Source organism: Passer domesticus, chromosome 10, assembly GCF_036417665.1.
Source record: "Passer domesticus isolate bPasDom1 chromosome 10, bPasDom1.hap1, whole genome shotgun sequence".
NCBI lineage: Eukaryota > Metazoa > Chordata > Aves > Passeriformes > Passeridae > Passer > Passer domesticus.
In genome coordinates this window covers 18,019,897-18,042,875 of record NC_087483.1, presented here as the reverse complement: position 1 = coordinate 18,042,875, position 22,979 = coordinate 18,019,897, and the positions used below count along the sequence as shown (strand labels likewise).

General features: G+C 42.3%; 1 protein-coding gene and 2 long non-coding RNA genes across 12 annotated transcripts in view; 1 reads left to right on the top strand and 2 right to left on the bottom strand.

Annotated features, from left to right (window-relative positions):
- LOC135308772 (uncharacterized) overlaps positions 1 to 767 on the bottom strand; it is a 4,271-nt gene extending 3,504 nt beyond the window's left edge. The window contains exon 1 of the long non-coding RNA XR_010369146.1: positions 641 to 767. This is a non-coding gene — a long non-coding RNA (uncharacterized LOC135308772). The remainder of the gene's footprint in view (positions 1 to 640) is intronic.
- The window catches only part of LOC135308771 (uncharacterized), a 19,676-nt gene extending 7,855 nt beyond the window's left edge, over positions 1 to 11,821 (top strand). Inside the window, exon 5 of one of the 2 annotated variants that reach the window (XR_010369145.1) lies at positions 9,041 to 11,821. This is a non-coding gene — a long non-coding RNA (uncharacterized LOC135308771). Of the gene's footprint in view, positions 1 to 405 lie in introns of both variants that reach the window. The other variant, XR_010369144.1, reaches the window with a different exon arrangement.
- Positions 9,831 to 22,979, bottom strand: part of INO80D (INO80 complex subunit D) — a 45,876-nt gene continuing 32,727 nt past the window's right edge. For 4 of the 9 annotated variants that reach the window (XM_064434159.1, XM_064434161.1, XM_064434160.1 and 1 more), the window contains exon 12: positions 9,984 to 22,979. In XM_064434159.1, coding sequence (XP_064290229.1) covers positions 21,811 to 22,979 — 1,169 coding nt within the window. In that variant the 3' untranslated portion in view covers positions 9,984 to 21,810. The other 5 variants (XM_064434166.1, XR_010369142.1, XM_064434163.1 and 2 more) reach the window with 5 other exon arrangements.

Here is a 22,979-nt window from a genome sequence, read left to right as displayed (position 1 = left end):
AGGGTCTCAACTGGACTAGGGTACCCTGGAGCGAGGTTCAAGGTGATCTTGAGTCCTCAGCTATAATCAGGCGTGCTGAAGAGAACCATAGAGAGCTGTTCCCAAAGCCACTGGAGGACAGGGGGAGAGCAGGGGCTGCTGCTTTGGCAGGGATCACCAACGTCACATGCACACTGCTGGACATGCTGAGGAGCTGTCCCCACCACGCTGTGCACAGCCACACCAGCCTGCCTGCCTGCCAGCCCAGCAGGTCTGCAGAGCACATTCCAGCTGTTTACAGGCTTAAGATATGCAGATACATGAGGCACAGGCCTCAGACTCCAAAATACCTCATTGTACTTGCAAATGAAGTGTCTCAGTATTTAAGTGCACAGAATTTGCAGGTGCCATTAATTTTCCCCACAGTTTGGTGTCTGGTGTTAACTGGAGGCAGGAGAGTTGTCAACAGGAGAGCACACCTGCAGTTTTGAAGCTGCCTTAAAATCAGTGACAAAACAGCTACAAAACCCAGAATCAAACTCAGGCAAGCTGATGAAGCCTGCAGAAGAGCCATCCCAGCAGGACAGGGCAGCTGTTGTCACCTGTGGAGCCAGGCAGACACAGTTGCTGTGTCCCTAAAAGGACCATGAGACCCACTTACCTGACAGCCTGTTAGTGCTGAAGCTGCTGCCAGCCAGTCTGTTCTGTTTCCTGAAGAAGAGCTGAGGTGATAAACATCCAACAGGTGCTTTTTCATCACAAAAGAGGAAAAAAATAATCAGCAAGTGATACACTCTTCTAGTAAAGCTTCTTTCCCATCAGACTGTCATGGGTAACTGCCAAAAAATGTTCAGACTGGAAGATGAGACAAGGAAAAGCTTAGAGAGGTTCATTACACCTGAAAACAAGATACCTGTTCAGAGCAGTGGTTAGGAAAGGAGTAGCATCAACATTGTCTGCAAGTTTCCAGCAAATTAATGCTTCTTACCCAGTGCCACCAGCAAAGGGATGGTTAAGGAAGGGGAAACTTTACCATAAAACGTGCAATTCTTGGTGGGATATGATGAAAAGAAAGAGACAGGATCATCTTACTTCCCAAGGGAGCCTGGGGGTAGTTATGTGCTGGCATTCACTAAGAGCCAATGGAAACTGAAAACAAGGAGGATCACTCAGCTTGCAAGTGGGATTTCTGCAGCAGAAGATGACTGGCTGCATCAGGACAGCCCCTAGGAAAGGTGGGATAGATGGCAGTCATAATTTTTGTGCAGGTGAAGTAAAGCAGTTTTAGGGGAAATAAATGGGTTTAGTAAGGTCTAGGATTCAAATGCAGGGGTTTCATTAAGTATAAATTGTCCCTTGTGTTGGTGTAGTATTGCATATGGCATGGCAACACCTCACAGTCACATGCTTCCTCTTCAAGATATTCCCAAGAGGTAGGAAGGTGCAATTAGCAGCTTACAGCATCAAGAAGCATGTGCAGGAGCATGGGACATTTCTGGTTTAGCCATGGGATGACCAAGTGTCTCAGCAAGGGGTCACTTTCCCCCTGGACCTGAGCCTCATAAGACACCACAAAGGACTGGGGAAAAGTTTCTGAGCAAACCAGCATAGCAAGGGCTGTGCTGGCTCCTCCAGCTGCTAACATGGAGGAGGCTCAGGGAGGATGAAGGCTGGGAAAGGGGAAGCCCATCTTCCTCCTCTGCTCAATAATAGTGCAGAGGAGGAAGGAGAACAGTGTTTGTTCTCACCTGTATTTGGTCATAAGTGAAAGCTCTAACAGCAAGATAATCTGTGGGTTTTCCTGTGGATAGGTGAAGTGACTCTCAGATTAGAAAGTGCTGAGCAGTGCTTCTGGCAGTTTATCTTGCTAATGCTTCCTTTAAGATCCTACTCCAGACAATGCAAGTGATGACTCCTTTTATAAAACTTGGCCATAGAAGTTAGATTAGCACAGGACAGGTAGTACAAGCTCACCTGTGGAGATTGCCATGAGCCGGCAAAGCCACACATTATCTTTCAGAAAGGGGCTTGTGAACCAGGTGTACTTTAAAACCTCACAATCAGTGCTGTAAATTGTGTGCTCACACCCAGACTCCAGTGGCAGACATAAGAAAAGTCCCAAATAAAAGGTCCTCCCTAGGAAGGACATGACAGATCATAGAGAAGTCTCAAGGAAAAAAGGTGTTGGCAGAGGAGCTTCACTGAGTGAGTCTGGAGCTGTCAAAATCCAGGTTGTCAGGAAAATTGAAGAAAAACAATTTCTTAAAGAGTAATGAGCTAAAATGAAGGAAAGGTATTTCCTCAGCTCTGGCAATGAGGTATACTGTTTCACACAGTGGAAGAGCCTAGTGAGACATTTTGACGTACATACTCAGACATTGAAGAGCTCCAGCCTCTTTAGGAAATTAAGTAATGAGAGTGAATAAGAATAAAGGAAAGTGCCTCTTTGGAGCAGATGAAAAGACTCCAGATGTGTACATGGCTGTGACTGCTTCATATTGTTTGGGACTTTTAGTCCTGAAAAAAAGAGAGACAATCCTGACAAAATATGTAAGTCTTCACCTGAATGCTATAAAGACAGAATCAAATTTAATGTTAAAGCTCAAATACAGAAAGGAAATGCAAGAGGAAATGAAAAGTGAAAAAGAATCTCCCCTTGAAAAAAGTAATAAAGATATTCCACTTCCTCATGCTCTCCCTTATCTCACATCACTTGGGGAGCATTGATTCTGCTCACATGTGAGCTTCTTCACACACTGTGCCACACACTGCAGGATGTAATTTCTTGGTTTGAAAAGAACAATTGGAACTGAGAGCCCTGTCGTGCTTGTCAGCATCCCCAGCTCTACAGGTCACACACACACTGTCACTGTCATTGCCAGCAGGTGCTCCTGACAGCTCTGTTGTGGCCACTCTGGCATAAACCCAGCACAGGACAGGAGCTACCTTGGGCTGATTATTAAAAACTCAGGCCACATTTATATTTATAAAAACTTCTTACAATGCTCCTTACAGAGTTTAAGCAATGAAATGAAATCAGGAATACAAAACTAAAGGTGATGGACCAAGGAGGTCTAGTCCCCTTCTGTGGCAAACTGCAGCCCATGGCCATCCACCTGGGTTCTCATTATTTGTTTCTCCCAGCACCATGTGCAGCACTACCCACACACATGCTGGGACCACGCTTCTGAGTCCCCTTCAAACAGCCCTGTCAGGCTGGCACAGGCCTGGTCTGGAGGACACAGCTCCATTTGGGTGTAGCTCAAGGCATGGAAAGACTAAGCAGGAGAGCCCCTGCCAGCAAGGCTCCTTGAGCCTGAATCTCAGACAAGAGTATCCTGCAGTCCTGCCTCAGCTGTACGGAGTCTGTGCTGACAGCACTCTGCACTCTTGCACCACTGCACGTTCTTTGTGGGCACAAGCAGGCTGCTCCCACCTGGAGAGCAGCTCAGCAGGCACTGATCCCCAGGCCCTGCCCTGCAGCTGGGGCAAGCACAGCTCTGCAGATAACTGCTAACATCAGATTACATCCTTTGAGACACCAGGGCTCTGCTCCATCACATGATGTTGGGGTGACTGCAGAGGAGAGCGCCACTGCCTTCATTCTGCACCTCCACCTGAAGAACAACATTTCTCTCCTGCACAGATCGTGACAGAAGGATTATTAGAAGGATGCCATGCACTCAGATAGGCCATTAGCAAGGAACAATCCCTAGGTAAATAATTAGTAAATTACCTGTTTGAAAACAAATGGAGAAAACTTAATTCTTGATTGTTAACAGTCGGGCATCTTTCACATTAAAATTACAGCCAATAAGCAATTTCACATTGTGGGCCTTGCACAGTAATATTTTCCTTTGCCAAGCCATTTTCCCAGAGTAAACAAAACCTCTGAGAATGCTTATCTTAGTATAAAACCTTGCCAGAAAAATAAACATAATTATGTCCAAAATGAAAAAGAGAATGGCCTGTGTTGGTTTTACAGCATTGGGAAAGCCATAAAACTTAACACTCCAAGTACAAGAGGTTGAAGATGTTTACTGTTCTTAGTGTATCCCTTCTATTGAACACCATCTTCCACTGCAAATCAAGTCCCAAACAGCTGGAGGAAAAACAAGAGGCAGAAGGAAAACAAGGCTGAATTGTGAAGTATATTGATGATTTTTCTCATGGCATTAGAGATGGCCAAAGTAAAAAGAGGAGTTTCTTTTACAGTTCTGATGTATTTTAAGAATTTTGTACCACAGGCTACATTTCAATTACAGGACCAGAGTGTAACAACAGATGGGACACGATGCTTAAAACCCAGCAGTTTTCCAGACAGAAGTCTCACACCAGGATGGCCACCCATATAGGACAGGGCAAGTAATGTGGGCTGGGGGCCTGAAAAGGCAGCAAGAGAATTAAAAGTAACTGTCTGTCCCAGCTGCATGGACTGCAAACTGGAGCTGTGGACAAGAGAGATCTGCGAGCAAGAGCTGGATCCACTGGGATTAGTTGGGATCTAAGCAAAATCTGCAGTGTGTCCACCAGAGACAGTCACTGAGCAACACAAAGACAGAACAAAGACAAGGAGGCAGATGTGGAGCAGAGAGCACACAAGGTGATGGTGAAGCCAGCTGTGCTGCCAGGTGTCACAGGATGCTGAGGTGCATGGGACAACAGGCAGCCTCTGAGATGGACTTCCAAAGTGCATGCAGACACCAGAATGGAAAGATAGCTGAAAGAGAGGCTTTTTGTGTCACTCACTGATTCTGAGCAGATTGAGTTATGTTGAGTCACTGTCTCTTTTCTGCTTATATACTCCATCATTTTCATTTTTAGATTCTATTTAGAGTCACTAGAATATCTGTGCATTGTTTGTCTCATACTCAGCTTAGACCAGCCTGATGGGGATTTTGGCATTGGTTAAGAGCATAAAATCCAGCAAGAAGCAGGAAGAGACAGAAAGTTTGTGGATAAATATCTTACTGGGGTGAAATAAAGGAAAAGAGTGCCTGCAAGTATTCAATTAATTGGGATTTAAAATGCCACCCAGCAGCCCTATTCTCTGTCACCTGGCAAAGGCAGATGGCATCAGTGCTGCCTGTGGGCAAAGTGTGCCCAGAGCAGGGACATGCTCAAAGATACACAGCACGACCTCGGTGAAACACTTTGCTCCCCATAGCACAGGGCTGTGTGAAAGTAGCCAACATCAGAGCAAACCAGGATGAGCAGGACTCGTAGCCTTTAAAACATTTTTAATGGGAAACAGTGTCTGATAAAGACATCATCTTTTTGGCATGTCATCACAGAAAATTTGCTACAGGCAGCCAGCTTCCCAGGGCAAGCAAAATATCACAGAAGCTTTACTGAATTTTTCTAAGATTGTTTGTCAACATCCTCATCCCTATCACCTTTGAAAGGGCCAGCTGAGACCTTGTCTGATTCTAACTTCATAATTAGGGATATTAGGAATAGCTCTGCCAAGCAAGGTCTCATACCTGGGCAGAGATGGTAGAGATAAAAGAGACGAGTGAAGAGGATAAGGTTTGACAGGGAACAATTCTGAGTTCTAGGAATCTAATTTTGCTTACCAGAATCTCTTCAGCAACAATTTTAGTTGCAGTCTGAGGGGAAAGGAGATGGAGAGGACAAGACAGAAACATTGTATAGAATGAGCAAAACAGTAGCAAAAAAAAAAAAAGTAGGAGAAAAAAACAACCTAAAAGCTATATTAAACAGTAGGACCCAAGGGAGAACGGAAAAAAAAATGAGATTATTAACAGAGGAAACTGGCTGGCTCCACTGAGCAAACGCTGGTAAACAGAAAAATTAAATTCTGCAAGATTAAACAAGGCATTAAACTGGTTGGGAAAAAAAAAAAAAAAAGAAAGAAAAAACAAACCCAAACCCAACAAAAACCTAATAATCACATGCTCTCAGAAATAAGTCAAGTGGTTTTACTGACTTAAACACTCAACTGGACTAAAAAAGCTCTTTTACTAAAGCAAGCATAGCAAATGTATGCAAATTGCTGAGAGCACACATTATAGAAGAATGCACATTGAAGGAGGTATCCTCTGCTAATACTTGCCTCTTGATTCAGGCAGAAAGTTTAAATATCTGCAGCCACAGGCAACAGGAACATGCAGCGAAGAGCCCCATGTGTCTTGGATTTCACCCATCCATATCCTTCTGGGCACTTAAAGAATCACTCCTTAAACTTCTCTAGCCATCTTCCTAACGGGGTGATGGCAAAGAACATTTTCCCCTAGCAAATGGAAAATAAAATCCAACAAAGGTTATATTTAAGTCCTGCCCAAAACAGGTTGAAAGAACTTTTAATGCCCCTGGAACCCAGGCAGCTCTCCTACCCCTGAAAGGGATTGGCACCACCATGGGGAGATACAGGGAAGCTGTAACCATGTACCACATGTCCCATGTGGAAATGGCAACAGCAGTCACTTAGGGAAATTCTGTGAACAACTCCAGGGCCTGGTTCTGCACAAATTCCACTGGCACAAATGTGGGCCAGCTTTGCCAATATGGCAGTATTATAACTGAGACTCACAGCTTGAAATCAAACCTTGGCAGAGTACTGGCCCAGGTCTGACATAAATCAGCCTCTCCGTTTTTGCTGATGCTTTGGCACAAGGTGGCTGAGGAAGAGTTGTTGCTACCCCTTCAGCTGGGGTTTGGACCCAAAGCATTCCTTCCTGAGTGCTGCCACTCTCAGCACGTGCAAAGTCCTGGTGCAAGAAAGCTGCAGCTTGAGAAGAAAGGTTTCAAGACAATTAAAACCCTAGGAAAAAAACAGGGTTTTGTCATCTATGAAGTTCTTTTTAGCATGAGCTGTATGCTGTTATGTTGTAGATGCTCTGACACAGGACTAGACAGAGAGGAGGGTCCCTATAAGATGCCAGCTGTGCTCCTGACACAAACCTTTGCCATCCCTGGGTCACAGCACAGGCTCATGGCACTGGTCTGCAGCTGGGAAGACCCTTCCATTCCCTGCCACCAGAGCACTTTCTCTTCTGCTGCAAGGGGCCATCACTACATCCTGCACAGCTGCAATGGGGAAGCTGGAAGTGTTTGAAGGCCATGACACCCTCCCAGGAAACTGAACACACAGGAGCTGAGAAAAGCACTGCTCCATGTGCCAGCATTCAGGGCTGCATCAGCTGCAGAGCCAGCGCCAGCTGCCTGGCAGGCACCACAGTAGGGCCCCACAAACCAGATTTGCAGGAGTGCCCTGGGGCTGGGTGATTACAGGGGGTTTTTCCACCAGAGTTGCACAGTGTGAAAACAAACACTTTGAACAGGCAGGAACCTGAAACTGGTGCGCAAGCTGAGCAGAAACAGAGCCAGTCTGAGTTTACATTGCAGGACTCCATGCCATGGAGGAAATGTTTGTCATCACAAATGAGATGTGGGCGGTGAACAAGACCTGAGTCTCTTGGTCCTAATGACATCTGTCAAGGGAGGTATTGGATGTAGACACAGAACTTCTGTGCCACTGTTCCCCCAAAGAAATACAAGAATTCACCTGAATATCAAAGATACTTTGCCTTCAGGGACATTTCTAGCACAACACTTTAATTTTTTCCCTAGATGCAGTGGTACCAAGACTCTTCACGACATCTTCCACAACTTATAAATTAGCAATTACAATAAAACAAGGCAGCCATTTCTGGGCTGAACCTCATGCCAGCAAATATGATATTCACCTCTTAGCCCCTTAAAACAAGTATCCTGTATCTCTAGTTCTGCACCTGACAGCTGCAGAATACCAGCCCTGTGCTTGGGGTACAGGATGCAGGGGACACTGTGGAAGATGGCCTCCATTCTTTCCTGCAGATGGGACAACTGCCTGTAACTGGTGAGGGAGAGGTTGTCTTCACCTCTGCAGGAAGCCAGCTCCCAAATTTAATGAAGGTTTCTCCTTCCAATTGCTTCACCGAATACCAGAGCAACACTTGCTCTTGTAACAAAATGTCACTTGCTTTTCAAGTACAAACTAAATGAGCTTTCCTGAGAAAATAATTGCCAGCTATTAAAAAGCTACTGTTGGAGCTTGAGAGGACTATTAAAATACAAAGAGAAATGTACCACATTCTTCCTGAATTGATACTTCAAACAAAACCTATTTTTGTTTTGAAATGTGGCACTAGAACAATGAATGACCAGTTGCTTTTGTAAAGTTTCAGACTGAGAGCCATGCAATCATTCTCTAAGAGCAGAATTTCTGTGTTGTTCATGAAAATAGTGGGGGGAAAAAAGCCACAGGTCAGTCAGTCTCTGCCTTAGTCAGCAGAGGAGTCTCAATCCATCTCTCATCAAGTCTCTCATCACGCTGGGGAATGTCCCGCTCAGCACCACAGTGGACACATCTGCTTCTGCAGGGAGTCATCCCCATTGTCCTCATTACAGGCTCAAATCTTATACCAAACAGCAACTTACGGTTGCTGTTTTCTTAAAAGCAGACTTTAAACAAGTATTTTCTCCATAAGAGTCAATTCCTCCTCTTGCCATTTTGAGTGCTACTTGAGATGGAGCACTTTGAAGGATCAGCTTTGCATATCCACATGTACAGCCAGAATTGCATCAGTAACAGACCAGAACTGCCTCATCTCCCTTACCCCTAGACTGTCCAAATGCCTCAGGCCCATAACCGTGAGAATTCCCTGGAAAGGACAAGGTTGTGGTAGATTTTCTCGAGCCATATTGTGCTAAACTTACACTGCTGTACTCTCCTTTAGTTGCCTTTAAGCATCTGTTCTTTTCTGTCATCGCTTTGTCTTGATAAAGGTCTGGATGTGACACTTCCAGTGTCCTCCCATCTCCCAGGAACATGAGGTCTTAGAGCAGTTTCATCTTTGCCATGAAACCTTGGCAGCACATGTTGGCATGAAAAACTACACCATTCACTGACACTACTTACCCCTCGGCCTGAATTACAACCAGCTACTGTGAAATGCTGCCCTAATTACAGCCTAGAATAGCTGGGCCACTGTTCATTAAGTCAAATTAGTGAATCTCTCTCTCATCAATCTCTCTTGGTTGTTATTCTGATGACCAGGTCAGCATTGAGACTGCTAATGAAAAACAGAACCTGGGAGATGGCCTCACCAAGGACACAGCTGCTCCCCCACAAGTCACAACCTCAAACACACTGGAGATGGAGACAAGCAAAGCAAACACCACTGGCAGCACAAAATGTCAGAAAGCAGAAACAAAAGACTTCACAAAACAAATGGTGAGAGGGAGATGCAGCAGCCATCTACTTACTGTGAAGTGTCAAAGGGGTAGTTCTGTCTAAAGAGAGGACATCCTTCAAGCTCCTGTGGAAAAGCCACTCTGGGAGCTCAACCCTGGCACTGGAAGGGCAGTGCCAGCCAAGGCAGCCCTGCTGGCACCAGCTGCAGCAGGGTGGCACAAACAGCAGCTGCATCCAAACAAGGTGGTGGCAATTCCCAGTGTAGGTCATATCCATGCCTTGGCCTGGCAAGCCTGCCTGAGAACTGAGCAGAGTCCCACAGCAACATCATTTCTCATCCACGTGCTAATCACCAAAAAATGCCAAACTCCAACTTAACCAGTTTTGTTGATGAATCCAGTATATATTTTTTAAGTCTCAGAAAACACAACATACATGAGAAAATTCTATTCTATACCCCTTAAATTATACTTCCTCAAACTGGAAAACAGGATGAAGAGGATCTGGTCTCCAGACCAGTGATCCAGAGCTAGAAAGCACTATAATTAGAACCAGGACTGAGACTGAAGACCCCAGGTTGTTAGCAAAACTAATTAGCTAATGTCATTAGAAAGCAACAGAGAATAAGCAAGAGCCGACTCAGACTCTACAGTAATCTACGCAAAGGACAGTTTAATAACTGTACTTACGATATGTTTTAAAAGAAAATCACTTTATGGAGTAGATTTCATCCTGGGCAATATCCATACATCTTGGACTTGGCAAAATGGCTTGGAGAAGAGGGTTTCATCATAGTAAACACAGCTACTTCACAGCAAGATTTATTAATACATCCAAAAGAAAGAAAGAAAATCATTTTGTCACACTATATACAGATAATACATACAGTGTTTTATACACATATTACATCAGTTTTTACACAAGAAAAATATACATAAAAATGTAAACTTTTGTATACAAAAACCCTTAAACAAATTAAACAAGGACCAGATAACAAAAGGAGACCAATCTATTATCATTTAATTGATTTTTTTTTTAAATGGTAATACAGTACATTCATTGAGAAGTATGAGGAACATGTGAGCAACCTTTCCTATTTAAAGGGAAAGTACAAACACAAGCTTTCCTCCCCGCCCCTGGAATGCTGTCCGTGAGCCTCCAGCACTAGAGGTGGTGCGAGTTGCCATTGCTGCCAGGGACCCTGAAGGAAGGAACCCTTCTTCTGGGGCACCTCCATGCACCACTGTCCCCCAAAGCGACACATCCCCAGAAGCAAGCTGGGCTGGGCTGTTTGTGCGTATTAGCCAGGCTTCCAGCTAATACCACGAGACGGGACGCGGCAGTGCCCGTTTGTATGTTCCCTTTAAGCAGTCATTAAGTGGATTAGCCTTGCTGGAGGAAGTTGCTTATTTTTCCCAATGTATGGTATGCTGAACACATGTGTCAGATATGAGAGGGAAGAAGGAAGGGGTGTAAGAGACTGCTAATCCTTGCTACCATGCAGTTACTTCAAAATCAGGTACATTTGCAAGCTACAATTCACTGGTTCAAAATACACTGCCTCACCTTTGCTTTCCCACTGCAACTTGTTTACATGTTAAACTCTAGTGACCGAACAACTGTATGAGGCTCTTTGTTACAAGGCTGTTTCTGATATCAAAGCATGATCAAGCTACCTTTAAAATGACACCAAACACAAACTTCTCGGAGACAGCCTTAAAAAGAGAGAGCATTCCCTCTAAGCACTTCAGATTGTCCATTTGCCACCTTCTTTTATTAAGTCTAGGATAAATATATTTACCCTGAACTGCAAAAAGGATATTGGTTAAGCTTCTGACATCTGTTTTGCTCCACTTGCAGATAAATATTTTGGGAATTGAAGGGAAAAAATCCCAAAAAACAAACCCAAATTTTAAAACCTCAGGCATAAAAGTAAGAAGGGAATTATTTAACATGTTGGTGAAAAAACAGTTGCAGAAACTTGAACTTGTTGGAAACAAACAGACGATAGATTCCAATGAAGGCTTCTCACATTAAATAAGTTAGACGGGTTACAGACATCTTCAATAAAAACATCCATCCTCCACAAAGTATGTTAAAATGAAACACAATAGTGATGCACTGGTATTTCTCCTAAAAAGGACAGAAGGACATGAAATCTCCTTAGTGATATCAGTACTATTGAATGTAGGAGGTGAACAATGATTTACGAAAGTAATGAGGGGAAAAGAAAATCATGAATCATTTATTATAATTGGACAAAAGGGGGATGGGGCAGAATGTAATTACTGTATGCCTCAGAAACACCTGAAGGAAATAAATACTTAGAAACTTGTGTTTCCATTTCTTTCACCTAAACGAGGGTGGGAATAAGGGCTTGTCTGCTTGCTTTTGTTTTTTTTTTGTTTCCTTTCTTTTTTTCTTTTCCTTTTTAAAACAACAACCCTTCTAGTAAAAATTCAAAAGACAATTACAAATGGCTTTAGATAATTAAAAGTCTCCTTTTCAAAATAAAACTTTGATAACACATTTCTCCATTTCTTCTATATAATGCAGCTTCAGTGAAAACAAGTAATAAGGGACAGCAATTTGCAAAAAAAAAAACTGTGGGAAAAAATTGCCAACCAAGTTTCGTAACATATACACATGTATATGCAGGACATCTACACTCTATATACATATTTAATATAGGTATGCATGAGTATATATCAGGAGATAACCACCAGGTACATTCTCCACATACATGAACTGAAATCGCATAAAAGGCGTGTGCGTATCGATCTGCATTATCCACACGCAGTGCACACACGTACCCATACACACGCCCCAACATATGTATCATAGAAGTCATGTGTGACTGCATGAAAGCTCAGATGGAACAGTACACCAGTTACCTTTTTCTAACAGAAATGCAAGGAAGACAAAATTCCATGGCTGAATTGTGGCCAAGAAAAATTGTGTCATAGCCATATTGAAAACATGGAATCCAGTATGGCTCGATGACAGAACTGGAGCAGCATTCTCCTCTGAAACTGAAGCCTAAGACACACAGCACTTCAATGTGACTGAGCAGGTTGCTGACAGCTGCTTTCTGCTAAAAGGATATAGAAGCTCCATTTAGCCAGAAAACAGAAAATAAAACACTTAAGCCCATAATTTACTTTCATAAACAATATTACCCAATACACAATTAGATGCAAAGTACTAGCATGTTAATGGTCAACTCTGCACTCCATTTTAAAATCTGTTTTATGGTAAAATGTAACAAACTGTGTTTCTTCTGATATGTTTGATGACAACCCCATTGCTCAGAACAGAGCACAGGGCTGCCTTCTCCTTACTGCCTGTGTTATGGGAAACACAAATCAAACTTCTTTTTTCTCCCTAGGGTTGAAAATTGGAAGGTAGTATTTGGTGGGTGCAGTTTTCTCATTTTGACCATTTAAATGTAATGCTGGGTTAACCTTTTAATATGCTAGGAAGCTCTGCATCAGGTTCCATGAATAGTTTGTATTCATCTCCAAACCAGTCACAGTCCTACTGAATCACAATTGAAGCTGGGGAAGTTTGCATAAGTTCAAGCAGATGCTCAGGGCCCAATTCAGCTACCACTCCAGTCACCAAGAACTTCCCTCAAGCAGAAGCAGAGCTGGATTGGGCCACTAAAGCTGATTGCTGCTAGCAAGAGAAACTGCAGAGATGCAGGGACAAGGAGGAGCTGGAATGGAGGCAATGGAGCAGAGAAGCAGAAGAAGTTGGCATTTTGCAAGAGGCCTCAACGAGACTAAATATAAAACAAAAGGCAGAGACAGAGCAAGGAAACTCCACTGTGGGGGCTGAGGTAACACAAACCAATGGTGGCCAAGCTCAGATCAGTCTCTGAGTCATCCAGACCCCTCAGAAGAATTTAAAACAACTTGTCTGGCACAAGTGCTTACCTGTTACACATATGTTATGTGGATAGTCCCTCTCTTTAGCTCACACACTCACTCATGTTACAGCTAATGCACAGGTGTGTGATACAAGGTACATTCCACCTATTAATTTGTATGCATGTATATATAGATTTAGATTGATTGCATTCATACATATTTATTGTACATCATGAGGGCAAGTCCACGTTCAGCAAAATGCTACCATTATCTCATATACAGATATACCTCTCTGTACACAAAAATGGGTCTATTCTCCTCCATAAAGGCATAAAGATTTAAGCTCCTAATTCCCATTACCACCAAATAATCAGAAGAAAAGGCCTCTGACAACTTCCACCTCCCTACCCTTTTGCCTATATGCATATGTGCCAGAAACAAATTGTGGGGAGAAGGAAATGGAGAGGGATGCCTGGGGGTGCATCAACATCATGATATGGAGGGGAATTAACAAAAAATTGCAAAAAAATTCAGATTTCTGTTCAATACTAGAAGCTCTGTTTTTCTAAAAAGGTTTTTAAAGTCACCAGGATCATCATAAAAGTCATACTGTATGAATAAATAACAATTAGGTTACTTTCTCTGGCCTAAATAGAACAATACGAAGAGTAAGCCAATCTGAAGAACATTTCTGACTTCTCAAAATTTCAAGTGAGAGCTCCCATAAAGAAATCTTTCTTCTCCAATTATGAAAAAATGGTAAGTGGTCACAATCAAATTCAGAATTTCAGAATTTCACAGCCTAAATGAAACTCCCTTGATTGAACGCATATTTTGTTCTGCAATCCCACAACAGCAATTTTGGGGCGAAATTGATACACACAAATATCCTCAGAAGAGAAAAAAAAATCTACTTTGAAGACAAGATCCTTTTATGGAATGGAGACCTGCACAAACAGTACCTCTTACAATCTAATTGGAAAACACAAGAATACTGATTGACAATATTTTCCAAGTCAGACCATAGGAGATTCAGGTATTAATTTGCAAAGACACAGCAATTCTCATGCCTCTCCATCCAACTGAATGCAAACCTTCCCATTCAGTTTGTCCTGAAAAACTCCTTTCTTCCACCACTTCTCCTCCCCATTTGTTTTATTTAAAGGCTGTCTTTGGGAGCTTGGTATTTTCATGGCATTTTAAACAGGGCTCAAAGCAACTCAATTGAAAAACAGTAAAATTGACATGATATCAGAGTTAGCCTTATAACAGAAGATTATATAGTAGAGAGTTTCAGTTATTTATATAACAGTGAGGACATAACAACCCCCTACTAAATAATCACATTTCTACAATACATTCCATCACCTCTTGACTACTTTTCTCTTTACAAAACTATGACCTACATACAATATACACATTCGTATCACACATACATCCCCCCCAATGCATATTTTTTTGTGTGTATATATAATACATACATGCACACAAGCAGTCTAATTCTATTTATAAGTCACAGTGGGAATTCCTTTGTGAGGAAAGGAGGGGAAAATTCCTGAATAAGACACTGTAGATTCCTAATGTTCCAACTTTTCAAATTCCAACTCACAGAGCTAACTGGAAATAAATACATTTAAAAAAAAAGAAAAGGTCTTACAAACTCGGTTCACAACTCCCAGCTACAGTAGTTGGATTTTTAAATTTGATCTATTTACCCTGTAACTAAATTTCTAATCATAGGTACAAACCACGGATAAATTATTGCAGAATGTAACACTCAAAATTTAAAAAGAGTTATATGAACAGTAATATAAGGGTTAAAAAGAGTTCTATACTTGTCGATACAGGATACCATTTTATTTTATTTATATATATATCTATATATAGATATAGATATCTGCAAGGTAGCAAAGAATAGCTGTACACCTTGACACGGCAAAGATCCAGTGTAAAAAGGTGCTTCACTAGTTTGTTTTTCCAAAAAAGCTTGTATATAATTTTATAGCTATTAAAAACACATATGCAACATAATTCATTACACTCAATACAGCTTTAGTATAAAACTTATAATTTATGAGGTGATGTTAATAGCATAAATTAATATACCATTTCTCTTTAAATCTACAATAAGTATTCTGAAAGCTCATTGGGGAAGGGTATCTTTAAATAAAAAGTTTAAAGCTGAGCGTGATGAAAAAGATTCTGTATGTTGAACTTGAGATGAGAGCCCCGAGAAGAGAAAGAGTCCGTGAGCCAGACACTGTTGACTATAAAACTGAACAAAGATTTCTCCTTCTTGCGCTCTCACTTAGGTGACGCTCTACTTAAATTATTTTTTATTTTTAAAACTATTAACTTTTTTCTTTTTTCTTTTTTTTTTCCTTTTTTTTTTTCTTTTTTTCTTTTTTTGTTAACTGCCCTTATTTCCACAAGGAATCCCTGAGACATACCCAAAACTGTACAGTGAAGGTCATCACTGTTCAGAGAAACTGGTTCAACCCCTTCTGATAGGATGTAGCTATTTTGCATGAGAATCAAAATGTCCATCACTTCAGAACTAATCTATCTGCACCAGACCAAACTACACTGTTTAAGACGCAGGTTAGAGAGTCATTTCAGGGTAAATCAGTCCACTCCAAGGTAGAAGCCAATGCCACCGCAGTTAGCTACATCAGAGCAATCTGCACCAAAGTTAAAGTTTTCCAGAGGATATCTGGGAACGTTACCTATCCAGAGTTCATCTCCGTGGGCACCAGCTGACAATGAGAAAGCAGGTTAAACATTAGCATCACTGGACCAAGTTCAACATGCCTATGTGGTCGACACATGGGTAACTCTGGACATCTCACTGTGTGTGTGTTTGGGGCACTAGCGAGAGGAAGAGCAGGAAGAAGGCATTTTTCTACAGCAAGTACAGTTTTATGGTCAAAAGCCCAAGTTTCATCCTATTCACTTTCAGACCGAATTCTACAACCTAGAGTAGACTGAAAAGGTGCCAACACTTACTTCAAGGAGACAGAAAGCCTTTTCCAACTCTTGCTGTCAACTTAGAGCCACACTCACTTTGTCCTTTCATGCTTCCACTACATTACTTAATTCTAGAGTAGCTACGGAAGGAGCAGAGTAAAACAGGGGAAAACAGAGAACTCAACAACTGTAAGAAGTACCAGACAGCAAAGGGAAAATAGTCACTACTGTTTGGGTTTTTTTTTTTAAAAGAGGACAAAGATACAAGTGAGAAAATTGTTTTAAGATGCATCTTTTCTAACTCCTTCTCCTCCCCCAAACTTTTCCCCCAACAACAGTGCCTTTGTCTAGTTTTAAAGACAAGACTGAAACTTTAACTGATCAGAACTAAGGTCTCTTATGACCAGACTGCTCCTGAAGTCCAAGCTGAAGTTTAGTGAACACAAATATAGATTTTTGTCACCAACCCTCCTTACTTTTATTTGGGCTTGAGCATATTAAGAAAGAGTAATTAAATTTTTAATTTGTGACTTTCTACTGACACATCTCAAATGAAGAGGAACTTCTCAGCAGGTAAAGTCGTGCTAAAAATGCCTCTATATTCACTGCTAGCATGTGCACTCCCATGATCAATGTTGTACCCTCAGCATCTAGTTCATGACATATCAGCATGCTGTGAAACATCTCCCTACTCACTGATCTGAAAAATACTTTGATCTATTGCACTGTCATTCTAGCATCCAAATATATGTTATGAATTGCAGAAATATCTCCTCCTTTTCATTTTACAGTCAAATTCTCTCAGAACCACAGAAGACTTACCAGCTGGAATAACTTACATTGGAGAAGTGTCTGAGAATGGGAAAATATAAGAAGAATGATGAACAATGTGGAGTGGAAGGAAATAAAGGAGGTACGAGAAGTAGCCCACAGATCTCCATCATTAAATGTCACCCAGAAGATCAGAAAGACCTTGTGATGAGAAGGTGAGAAAGTCCTAAAGATCTGGCCAGCACACTAATCCCAAACTATTCCTTCAGTTACTATTTCTGCCATCACTGGACCTTGCAAGGGGTCTGCACAGGAGACTCCTTCACATGTAAAAATACAACAGGAAAAATACCCCAGTTCCACCAGGGAAGCTGCCTGGACAGCCACACAAATGTCTCACTGCCGAAGGTCACTGCAGGTAACTTTTCTATTGTTTGTTGGCTGAAAGAACCTCCTACCACTGTCCTACACGTCTTGAAAGGCTAACTGCAGGTAGTTGCTCTTCTAAAAATGTTTCACTCTTCTCTGCCCAAAGGCTCACACTGCTGGAGAATTCACGAGCAGCTTTAGCTCACTGCAGCACAAAGAGAGGGAGAAATACCCGTGGAGGCCTGACCATGCCTACAGGGACACACAGCAGCAAGGAGGCTGCAGGAGCTCAGGGAGCAGCTGGAGCTCAGAAGCAGCATAGGTAGCCACCAGAGCCAGCTTCTCAGGGAAGAAAACTGCCCACTCTTTATTGTACATCTTTGCAGGATTCTCTTGGCAAGCAGATTCAAACCCAGAATGCATTTATATGTGGTTACAGCAAGACAAAGCTTCAAATTGAATTTGGCTACTGTTTTGCAGGTTCAGTCCTAGGTCTTTTTCCTTGGCCATGCCCCTGAAGCCAGTGACAGCTCACAACAGAATATCCTAATTTTTGAATACTCATCTTCCTTTTATATAAAAAAATAAAAGGCCACTTCCCTTGGCTTCTCTTTGCTATTAGGTACAATTCCTCTTTGACAATTTATTTTCTCCGATTTTTGCCTAGCAGGCAATAAGCTTCTCAGGGCTTTCAGTGCTTTCCAAAAGAGAACTGCAAATCCCCATTTTCAGTTGGAAATCTAGCTGTTGCCATTTTCCCCACAGTGCCTGAGGCAGACCTGCAACTGTGCTACCTCTCAGCATTATCAATTTAATGCCTTTATGCTCAGCCATACATAGAAGCATGCTACTAATGAGAAGGGATCCAAGCAAGAACCCAGAGGAACTGGAAGGCAGGAGGAGACAAAGTTCTTCTATTATAACTATGAAGCCAAAGAACAAATCAACTTTGAGGTATCTAAGTGCATATGGTTCTCCTCAAAGCTGGTGTAAGGTCTTCCTCGGTGAAAGGAAACATCAAAGCGTGTCTTAGAGAATGCCTTATGCACCAGAAGGGCATGAAGCTATTCCTGATAAGCCTCCATACATTGCCAAAATTCATCTTGTGTTAAGAACTTTTGTACAGAGACTAATTGAGGTGCTATTATTGCCAAAATTATGTAAATTATATTCTATGTCTATTTTTTTTCGTTCTTTAAAACTCCAATCTTATGTGAAGGAATGAACTTTTAGGTTCAACTAGCCTTATTCCATTTGTCAACACATAAAGGGCATGACAGGTATTGAGCATCTGAAATTGCTACACTGGCTCTTTGGTGAAGGGGTGACAAGAATGCTAATTGCTCTAAGAGCTCATACTCAAAAACATTTGTGAGGGAGCATGGAATCTACTCAGGAACCACATAAATAACAGCCTCGAGGACCACCTTAACCAGAGCAGCAGGATTTCCCAGAGGAAGAGGTGTGAAACATCTCTGACTACACATACCTCTCAATTAGATCTCTCGCATCCAACAGTAAGACACTGATGCACTGAAGTCAACATGTTGTGTGGGTGTAGAAACCCAGCTGGAATGATCCACCTTGTAAAGCTAAGATCCAGACCCGTAACTGCTTGGCAGCCGTGTAACCGTGAAATCGGTGGTAGTGAAAAAATGAGAGGTGAACCAGGAAAAGGCAAGAGTGGTGGCCCGTTTCAGAACACTGTAGCAGACAGGACAGGGAGATTCCTATTTCAATTGTATACAAACTGAAGTTTATTTTTGAAAGTGCAGCTTTATTGCAAACTTAGTTTGCTCATGGAAAAATGTAACGCAGTCAGTTTTCAGGGAAGAGTCGTCAAGCAATATACAAAAATTGCAATCTAAGTGGGGGAAGAGACTGGATGTCCCAAGCTACTTTAAAGAAACGCAGATACATAAAGGCTATTGATTTCAAATGGTAATCATGGACCTCCATAGCTCTGACAAGCTTCTGAAATTGCCTGTCTAAATCAATGCACAGATTAGGAGCTGGGTTCTGTTCTGAGTTGGACCAGTACAAACTCACCATGACCTTAGAATGGAAAGCTCCTCTGTAATTTATACCAACACAACCAAGCACAACTCAGATCTCAATTCCTATTACCCTCTCTTCCCCCCAGCATTTGCTAAGAAAGGGAAATATGGTGTGGGGCAAATATACTCTGCACTAGCTGCAGCTTCATTAGAAGTTTGATGGGCACAAGAACCATTTCAAGACCAAAGTCCTGAAACCAATACATAGAAATTATCACCCTCTAAAATTACATTAATACACAAGCAGATGAAGGAATTAACCATTTGGTATACTAGTTCTCCACTTTTTTTCAGTCAGACATCCCAGCACATTGAAGAAGATATATGAACACAACAAAAATCATCTGCAAATCAAACAGTTGTCTCCTCAACAAAGTATGGGTAACATAATATAAAAATAAATAAAAGCCTTGTCAGATTTGCCTCATTCACAACATCACTGGGCATTCCTCAATCAGCAGGACAAGCACAAGCAGGATTTCATAGGCTTCAATTAAACTTTTTATGTGATTTAAAAACATTTAAGTGTTACAAACATATTTAAATCACCACTTAAAATATTCGGCTTATATTATTAAGATCTATTTTACCAAGAATGAAATAATGACTTCATAACAACAGAAGCATGAAAATAACTTTTGTTTCTTCCACCCACATACACCTGCAATTTCAGAAAAAGACATATGCATCATCCATACTCTTTTATATTTAAAGAGGACAGATCATTCAAGAAAAGAGGGATAATACAATTGCTACAACAGTGAGAAGACACAAGACCTATCCCATTTAAACTCTGTTCCTTAGGAAGATGGAAGGAGAGGTTTGGGTCAGATATTTTGGTGTGTGCCTGACTGTTAACGAAATTAATTTCTATAGCAACTAAACTTCATTCAGTGATCCTTTGCTCAGAAAGTTTATTAGGCCTTCCTATTACATGTGCTTGGTTCTCTTAATTTCCTGAAATAGACTAGAATTCACACAGGTAGAATAAAATCCATTGTCTACAGTACAAGACTGAAATGTAGAATTTTCTATTTTGTCTCATCTGCATCTCTGAAACAAACAAGAAGAGTAGAGACTTGTATTAAAAGGAGCTACTTTTACAAAGTCAGGGTACAGTAGCAAGTTTGAGCCCTAGAGAGTCATAAGCAAATTCCTTCTTGATAAGGAGATGCAAGTAAACACCTCAGAATTTCTGCTGCTATTACCTCTTGGTTTAAAGAACAAAATTAAAAAATAATAATTATTTTAAGGAATCTAAAAGCTAGCTAACTCCTTTCTTTAGAAATTGCAATTACCACCATAGAGTGAATAGTGTCATTAGCAGGTGATCAGCACAAACAAAACCATCCTGCAGACAGAAGGAATTGTTACCTATTTTGCAATAGTGATTTTTCTTTTGGTTAGCCATGACTGCTGATAGGTACCTGCTAGTTCCTTACCTACATTCAGCTTCCCAAACAGAGCATCACCCTACAAGTGTTGGAAAAACTATATGGCTCTCAGGGGATTAAAAACTGTCCAAGAAAGTCTCACTAGTCAGACATATTGTGAGAAATGCATCCATTTGAAACTTACAATGGGTCTGACCTAGACTTGTGTGCATGGGCAGAAAACCAACCTAATTCTTCCTGTTTCAGCTGGGAAATTCCTGTCAGCCTGTCAGGTGAAAAGTTCTGGACAAAGACACACTTGAAAAGGCAAATCATCAATGCTACAAGGCCACAGTAATTCAGCAAGGAAGGAAATTTCTCACAGGAATCTTCTCTAATCCATGATCTATATTTCAATCCTTCTGTTTCTTTTTGTTTTCCTGGGCTAACTTCATAACAGCTTTCAAATTTATGGGCAACCAGTCAACTGATCTCTTTGCTACTCAATGAATTACAAATAGTGATAACAAAAAAAACCCAAAAATCAGCATGCAGTAAGAACAGTGACCAGTTCTGGAAGGGGACAACTACTTCTTCACCAAAAGAAGAAAAGGAATCGCTGCTCCCTGCACCCCAAACACACACACACACAGAGGAGGTCAAGAGACTATCTCAAGAAACTGCCAAACTCATCCTTGAATTGTGATCTTGATTTATGACTTCAGTGCACCACTCTCAAATCAATGTGTGCAGCCAAGTTTTCCGTGCCAAATGCTACCTTTAGAAAAAGAGTAAATTTAAAAAAAAAAAATCAAGACTTCTGCCCACTGGAAAACCTTCTACCAGATGCTAATGGGATGGCAAGCACTGATCCGAACCCTAGGGAACAGTAACATGCATCAGTGATCTGAGGTATCTTCCCATTTCTAGGTCTTACTGCTAAGATCATTTACATCCAGTAACTGTGCTGTATCCTTAAGGAATTATTGGGGAACAGTGAACCTGCCTGCAATAAATGAGCACCGGTGCCTAACGAGCACATGTGAATGCTACAGCAAGGTTCACAGGGGGCTAACCCTGGTCAGTACTGAAGCAGGGGTTTTCTTCTCAACCCCCTCTTAAAAAAAGGGAAGAGAAGACAGACGAAATAAAGAGAAAGGAAAAAAGGAAAGATAGAAAACACAGGTCCCCCATCTACCTGCAGGGAGCCAGGCAGACAAAGCTCAGTTGGAGGTGGTGAAGGGCGCGGATGCGTTATTGGTACTGGTAGCGGTGGCACCGGTCACTGCGAAGCCCGTGGGAGGAGCTATGGAGCTGTGGCTGGGCTGCAGGTCCTTGGGAATGCCACTGTGGGAGCTCAGCTGGTGGCCAAAGGCTGCGCTGAACTGAGGGAGCTGTTGTTTGGGGGAGGTGGAGCCCATGAGTTCAGCGGAGGCAGGACCCATGCCACTGAAACTGGTCTGCGGTAACCCCGGAAGCACACTGGAGCTGTTGGGGGTCACAGTGGCGAAGGCAGGCTGTGTGGTCTCTGAGTGCGAGGTGGTAGGTGGTGTGGACAGGGAGGTGGACAGGAGGTGTCCATCTGCACCAAGAAGGTTGCTAAACGGAGAGGGGTCCCCAAGATTGACAGGAAGATTTCCCCAGTGAGTTCTGGGGTTGACCACCCCGCTAAGTGGCACATCCAGCTGCGTTGGGAGCAAGTGCTGTGCCATCATGGGCATCTCTGCTGAGAAGGTAGCTGCCAAGTTATCACCAGAAAAGGATGTGGTGTGAGGGGATGTGATATGGTCACTGTAGGGAGACGGCACATGCTCACTATCATAATGGCTTCCATGGGGTGAGGAGTGTGAATGGTCACTGCTGTATTGCTGTCGTGAGGTGATCAGGTCATCTGCCTTGCTCAGCAGCTGGGCAGGGTGGGGCCTCTGGGAGGCATGGCTGCCATCATGAAGTCCATGAAACTGTCCCGGGAAGGCTCTCTCCCCAAGGCCACTCTGGCTTATCAGAGTGGCAGAAGTAAGGCCAACGTTGGCTGGGGCTGAGAACTGCCCCTGGATCTGCCCTGCCAGGGGCGTAGGTGGGTTGGACAAGGTAGCAGAACGGAGCAAGTTCTCATCCAGCTCCAGACCGGAGAAATTATCATGTACTATACGCCCATTCAACAGCTCCCCCAGATCCGTGTTAACCTCTCGACTCAAGGACTGCATTCCTGGAGCTCCAGCACCTGTAGAGAACACCCCTATCGCTCTATCTGACAGCTCCTGAACTGGCACACCATCTGTCTGTGTAAGTACTCCAATGGTACTCAGGCACTCAAGAGAAGTTACAGCCTGTAGGGCCCGTTCCAGTTCTTCAGCCTCTTCTGTGGTTGGAAGAAGATCTCCATTTTTAC